The sequence below is a fragment of the Geotrypetes seraphini genome, chromosome 5 (genome assembly GCF_902459505.1).
Source record: "Geotrypetes seraphini chromosome 5, aGeoSer1.1, whole genome shotgun sequence".
Classification (NCBI taxonomy): Eukaryota; Metazoa; Chordata; class Amphibia; order Gymnophiona; family Dermophiidae; genus Geotrypetes; species Geotrypetes seraphini.
In genome coordinates, this window is record NC_047088.1 from 100,075,727 (window position 1) to 100,082,358 (window position 6,632).

General features: G+C 41.4%; 1 protein-coding gene across 1 annotated transcript; it reads left to right on the forward strand.

Annotated features, from left to right (window-relative positions):
* The first annotated feature begins 405 nt into the window (after positions 1–405).
* On the forward strand, positions 406–6,342 carry LOC117360253 (apoptosis-associated speck-like protein containing a CARD). The gene is made up of 3 exons (XM_033943907.1): positions 406–739; positions 1,935–2,021; positions 5,486–6,342. The coding sequence occupies exons 1-3, from the start codon at positions 463–465 to the stop codon at positions 5,740–5,742; spliced, it is 621 nt and encodes a 206-aa protein (XP_033799798.1). The 5' UTR covers positions 406–462; the 3' UTR covers positions 5,743–6,342.
* Positions 6,343–6,632: the final 290 nt, after the last annotated feature.

Consider the following 6,632-nt stretch of genomic DNA (forward strand, 5'->3'; position numbering starts at 1 on the left):
GTGGCAGGAGTGAGAGACTGATAACCTGTACAGAAAATATAAGTTATAAAACGTACAATTTTATGAGCTAAGAACATAGTGTAGAGGTTAGTGCAGCTGTTTATGAGACTAACAGTACGGGTTCAAGTCCAGGATGAGGGGAGCGATATTAAATTTCCTTGCCGGCATCTCAATAGCAGCTATAGTGGTAGAAAAGCCGGTCTTGCAATGATGAAGTTTGAAACCGCAGTTGTCAGCTGAATGTCGGAAGAATTTTTAAGGCCGTGCCGGTTTAGATCCGCGAGGTCCGTAAGGTCCGCGAGGTCCGCGTTTTACCCCTTCCCTTCCAGCTCCTCCCCTTAGGCTCAGTTTGCACAATCCGCAGCCTCTCGAGTTTGTTTCCTGAATCTTGCTTATGTGCTAAACCGCAGGTAGCGGGGGAGGGGAGGGGAGGGGGGGGGGGAGTTCAGTCGGTGACCCGAGATGGGGAAGACCCTCCGGGACCACTTGGTGGGCAGCCTTGAAGAGCTGCAGGAGAACCAGCTGAAGAAGTTCAAGCGGAAGTTGAACGAGGTGGACCTGGAAGAGGGCTTCGACAACATTCCCCGGGGCCGGCTGGAGAACGCGGACCCGCTGGACATCGCAGATCTCCTGATCAGCTTCTACAGGGAGGAGTACGGCATCAGGGTGACCGTGGACATCCTGGAGAGCATCAACGAGAAGAAGGTGGCAGAGAAGCTCAGGAAAGCCCTGCAGGGAGGTAGGGGAGCTAAACGCAGCCCAAAAGGGGGATCCGCAAAGGGGGGCATCTGAATTCACCCCAGTGGAGTAAATGAGTTAAGAGGTCCTTTAACAAGGCCCTAGATTTAGAGGGTCAATGGGAAGCCCCTCCCCCGCCAGAGTTCCATCTGCCTTAAACTAAAATATTTACTGTGTAGAACTGTGGCAGGAAGGAGAAACCCGCAGAGAGAATTTAGTTGAGTCGCTTCGTCTTCCGAACTTTGTTTCTAACGTCTGGATCTATTGCAAGCGCTCGGATTTTCCCGAAAACTTCTCAGTCCCTTTTAAATCCGTTTGCCCGCCACTTTGTTGCTCTCTTCCGCCTTTCACCCTCTGCTTCTGGGGCTTCCCAGTATGGCAGTCGCAAAGCGGGGCTGTCAGCTAGAGGGAGGGGTCTAGAGACATTTACTGCTAGAGAAAGAGCAACTAGGGAAAAGGTAAGGTCAGAGGCATTTAACAGAGACAAGCTGTAGGGGGGAGAGGTAAGCAGAGGCAATAGAGACAGTTACTGCTGGGGAAAAGAAAAGGGCGATAAACGAAGAAATTCACTGGGGGGAGGGGGGAGGAGACAGGCATTAAACAGAGAAACACTGGGGAGAGAGGTGAGCAGAGGCAATAGAGTGATAGTTAAGAAAAGAATGCAGGCAGGAGAAAAGCCAGATAAGAGTCAGTGACAGTAATAGAGTCATCAGGGAAACAGAGGATGGGGGGGGGGGGAGAGGGACTAGCAAGGGGGAAAGTAGAGGCAATAGAGACATAACAGCTAAGGAGAGAGTACAGCTAGGAAAACCAGTGGATACAGGAACTGCTCGAGAAGAAGTAGGGGTAAGGTCAAGGAAAGAGTAATAAAAATTAATAGAGATAAAGAGGGACCAGGCAGGAGATGAGAAGACTTTAGATGAGGAAGAGTAACTGGTGAGGAGGGAAAGGGGGAGGGGAAGCAGAAGCAATATGAACAGATACTTTCACTTGAGAGAGGGGACAGAAAAGGGCAACACACAGACCATATTCAAACCTAACAGAAAAATGCATACATTTTGGAACTTAAGGGGGTTTGGGCCAGATAGATTTCTGATTCTTCAGAGCCACAACAGGGTCTGTGTGAGATCCTCACATCTAATAGATGCTTTATGGTCTGAGAATGTCTCACCAGAATGCCTCCCTCTTTTCTATAGGTCCCCAGACTTCCACCTCCACCTCCTCAGGGGCCAGTGGACAGTCCCAAAGTTCTGGAGCACGTGCTGGTGCTGGAAATGCTACAGGTAAGCTGATATATATCCTGCTGTGCTCCCTATATTTCAAATAGATTCCACACTTTTTCCTCAGGTTGGGTTTAAAAACAAATCTGTTTAAAAAGAAATTTCTTTAATAACAGAAAACACCATTGTTCCAACCTTTGTCTACCTAAGGTTCATACCAATTGGGAAGATCCTCTGTTGGGTCAGTATTAGCACCTATATCACAATGCATGCATTTACATTTTCAACCTCTATATTGTGACAATGTTTAGCCATCTTAAATTAAAGATCTATGTGGAAAAGAATAAAGAAATAAATATTAGTTTAGAGGAACTTGAGAAAAATAGGTTTTGAGTGTAAATTCGAAGCAGGAGACGGGAGAATATCTCTGCTTAGAAAATTAATAGCAACAACTTTATTATTGCCATCTTTTATGATGTCCACAGAGTTTAATAGCAAATAACTTAAAGGGACAGGTTTTGAGTCTAAGGGACACTTTTACTAAGACTTAGCACACACTAATGGACATTAGTTTGTATTAAGTGCTACATGCCCTATAGGTATAAAATAGGACACACTGCATTTAGCATACACTAAGCTTTAGTCGAAGGGCCCCTAAGAGACCAAGATACTATGCAGAGGAAAATTTTACAAACTCGGCTTTTCATACAAAAACAGAAAGTAGTGTGCTTTATTAGCAAGAGCATGCATTATTTCCTGCTTCACTGGGCAAAGCTGTGTTTGCAGAATTTTTCACCTTTGCAAGGAATACAGTTTTCCACCTGCAGGATTTTGTTCAAGTTTAAGTGCTGCGATGCAAAATTGGGCAAAGCAGCTCTTGAACTATTAACGTATGGAATGTGTCAAAACTGGCTTCAGGAACCAAATTTAGGGGGGGAAAAAGACTACTCAATGATGTATAATATTTTTGTGGTGCATAATTTGCATGGGTTAAAAATTGTCTGCAAAATGTCTTAGTAGTACATGACCCTTAAAATACTTTGAGGCCTTTTTAGTAAAGCGTAGTAAGTTTTTGCACTTAACCCTGATGTAGTAGCAAATTTTAACTCGTGGTAAGTGCGAAGACTGTGCAGGAACCTTTGGGGGAGTGTGGCCAGTATGTCCTTTGCAAATTAACACACTGGAAAGTTCTCTACTGTTTGCACATAGTGGCAATTCTGTAACCTAGGCACTGACATTTAGCCTGCAAGTTACACATTCGCATTTACTCTCATATGTATGTTCTTACATGCAGAAATGCTAACATAATTCCTAAGGCCCATATTCTCTGAATGGCACCTTAATGTAGGTGCCAGTAGGCGCCCTACCAGTGTGTAAGTTAACTCTAAAATGTCATTTAAAAGAGGACTTAAAAGACATTTCAAGGCGCCTACTGGTAGACACTGGAAATATAGACCTTAAAAACCGTGGCCTATATTTCCACACCTATCTTTGCAAGAGAAGCGATTCTCTAAACAGCACCAACATGTGATTGACATGCAGTCGGCGGCCACCGACAACGGCGCCGTTTAGCGAATCCAGGGCTGAGTGCTTTTTGTTAGATACTCACTTAATTTACATAGGGGCCTTTTACTAAAACTTTAGCTCACACTAAAAGTTGCATGACTTATTTCATACCTATGAGCAACGTGGCATTCAGCGCATGCCAATGTCTGTCAGAGCGTGCTAAGTTTTTGTAAAAGGGTCCTGTGGTGTTTAATTGCAAGGGGTGTGTACACAGGGGATGAACATGGGCGGGGCTTCCACTTATGCACATAACTTACAAAATGCTGTAAGTTACTTGGGTAACGGCTCTGTAGCTGGTTGAAGAGAATGCGCCTAAACGTTATGCTAGATTCTGTAAAGAAATGTAAGGGCTTACATTCCTTTATAAAATTACCACCCTCCCCTCCCATCATTCCTCTATTATTTCCCCAATAAGAAAATTGTAATAATTCATCTATTTGTTGTGAACCGCCTAGAACTCCCTGGGTATGGCGATATACAAAAAAATAAATTATTATTATTATTATATAACAAGCTCTTACTTCTGTGCTTTGTTGTAGAATTGTCCTGTTAGCACCTCTAGTGTTCCTGTGCTAAGTCCTGAGCCCTAACTCCAATGTGCAGTCCACGTCCATTCTGTTTCTATAACCCACCCAGTTCTTGAGAATTAGTTCATGTTAGCCATTATGGCTATCACAGTAACTGTTACTGTGCTTATGTGATAACAGCGCATGCTAATTTGGGTATTAATTGCTTAACGCATTCCAGTAAAAAGGCCTCTTAATTTTTAAGGAAGAGGATTCTATAATCAGCTTGGAAGTCAGATTTTAAAAGATCAGATTTAGGAATAGGAGTGATTGGAATGAGACTATTGGAAAGACAATGAATAAGTGGTTAAAAGTTTACTTAACTTCAATTAACATCACTTATGAGGTGTTAAGTTTCAATTATCGATGCCAATATAGCCTATTAATCAATTAAGCTAGGCGTTCCAACATAGGTGCACTTTATAGAATTTATGGGTCATTTTAATGATTTATGGAATGGATTATGAGATGGATTCAGCTTTAATGCGGTGAGATATAGCAAACCCCTAATCGATTGCTCCATTATAGTGTATAGCTGAGGCAAAAATATTCATTAATTAGATGAAAAATGTTGAAATCCATTTTTAAGGCACATGGATTATAATAGTTTAAAACATGATTCTAAATCCTTTAATTAAATGGCTGGGAGGGTGTAGATGGGCTGGAGTCGGTTTTGACGGAGATTTCAGCAGTTGGAACCCAAGCACAGTACCGGGTAGAACTTTGGATTCTTGCCCAGAAATAGCTAAGAAGGAAAAATTTTAAAAATTTAAATTGATTCAAGTTGGGCAAACTGGATGGACCATTCAGGTTTTTATCTGCCATCATCTACTATGTTACTAAAGAAACTTTTTTTAACTAAAGCTTAGCACACACTTATAATGCTTGCTAAATGCTTTTATGTCCTATTTCATACCTGTGGGCCATATGGCACTTAGCATACACTAACGTCATACTTTAGTAAAAGGACACCTAAATGAAGCAATCGATTAAAAGTTTTGCATTCAGAATTATTGGAAGCTGGCGGTAGTGAAGCTGAAATAATTAGAAAAATGATTTGTGGGTTATCTTAAAATGGGATTAATGCCAAAGGCTCCCCCCCCCCATAAAGTGCATATTTGGAAAGGATGACTCTTCTGTCTTCAATCAAAGATGCATTATTTTATTTGCAAGCCGTATGAGGTGAACGTGTGGAATATAAATTTCAAAATTAAATTAAATTCAAAAGAAATGATTCTTTGGTCTTACTCTTTTGGAACCCTTAAAAAGGATATTAATTTCCTTCATCAAGTGCTACAGTGTATTTTTTAAAATTCAGTTTGATATCTAGTATTTTATAGTGAAAGTGATTCTGCTCTTTCTCATGTTGGTTGCTCTTATCTTTTTCTTGCTCAGAACACTTTGTGGACAAGCACAGAATTGACCTCATCAGTCGAGTCTCCCTGGTGGACCCTATCTTGGATGTCTTGCTGAGTAAAGGGGTGCTAAAAGATGAAAAATATGACACAATCCGGGCCTTTAGCACTAGCCAGGAGAAGATGAGGGAGCTGTTTAGGATCATGAGGGGCTGTGGGCCTTCTGATAAGGACATCCTCTTCCAGGCATTGAAGGATAATGACCTGCCTCTCATCAGAGACCTGGGAGGGGTCTAAAGAGATACAGCAAGTTAGCATTCGCTGAGCTGAATTTAGTTAGAATCCATTCTGAGGAGGTGCAGAAGTTCCATTTTACAATATTATTCTCATTCATCAAGGAACTTCATCCAGAATCCACTCCAAGAAGCATTTAAATCCAGTTCCAGTATCCACCTGTGATCTACTCAAGAATGCACAGAAACCCAGTTAGAGTTTTTCTTTCCCCCCCCCTCCCCCCACACACAGGGGCAGTTTTTACATTCCATTCCAAAGAGTTCAGAAATCTACTTCAGAGTCATTCTCCTCCCAAGGGCTCCTCTCCTAGTCTATTCCAAAAGGTTCAGAAATCCATTTCCAGGTGTTCTCTGTTCTTGAGGATCACTGCCAGATTCCACTGTAGGAATTCACCTCAAAAACAAATTCTGGGAGCCTTATGGATCTTCAAGTGATGAAATCCTATGCAGAAAATGGGACTAACCAGACTGTTCCTCTTTTTTCTGAATTCCTACTTCATTCAATCCAAATAATAACTTTATAAGAAAACTGACAGATTTACCAGCCCTTGAATATTTTAGGTATTTTCTTAACAAAACAAAAATGATGGGGAACATATAATTACATAAGTAATAGGAAAAATGGTACTACTAGGGGCCAAACACATTGATCATTTAATTAAAATACATTTTATTACATACACATCTCGTTAGAAATTACTAGTCCCATATTTGATACACTGCCTTATTTACATATTTTCATACTGAAGTTTAGCTAGTCAATATTTTAGACAAGCCAGTCCTCGGGGCATATTAGTCAGGTTTAAGACTGCCACAATGAATTATGCATGAGCTACAGTAAATTTATGTATGTGGTTTACCTTGTATGTAGATATCTCATGCATATTCATTGTG

What these genes read in the sequence shown, in the direction of transcription:
- LOC117360253 (XM_033943907.1), top strand. Translation starts at nt 463, where the DNA reads ATGGGGAAGACCCTCCGGGACCACTTGGTGGGCAGCCTTGAAGAGCTG. An exon ending in CAGGAAAGCCCTGCAGGGAG is followed by an intron (nt 740 to 1,934) that starts GTAGGGGAGCTA and finishes TCTTTTCTATAG; the next exon opens with GTCCCCAGACTTCCACCTCC. An exon ending in TGGTGCTGGAAATGCTACAG is followed by an intron (nt 2,022 to 5,485) that starts GTAAGCTGATAT and finishes TTTCTTGCTCAG; the next exon opens with AACACTTTGTGGACAAGCAC.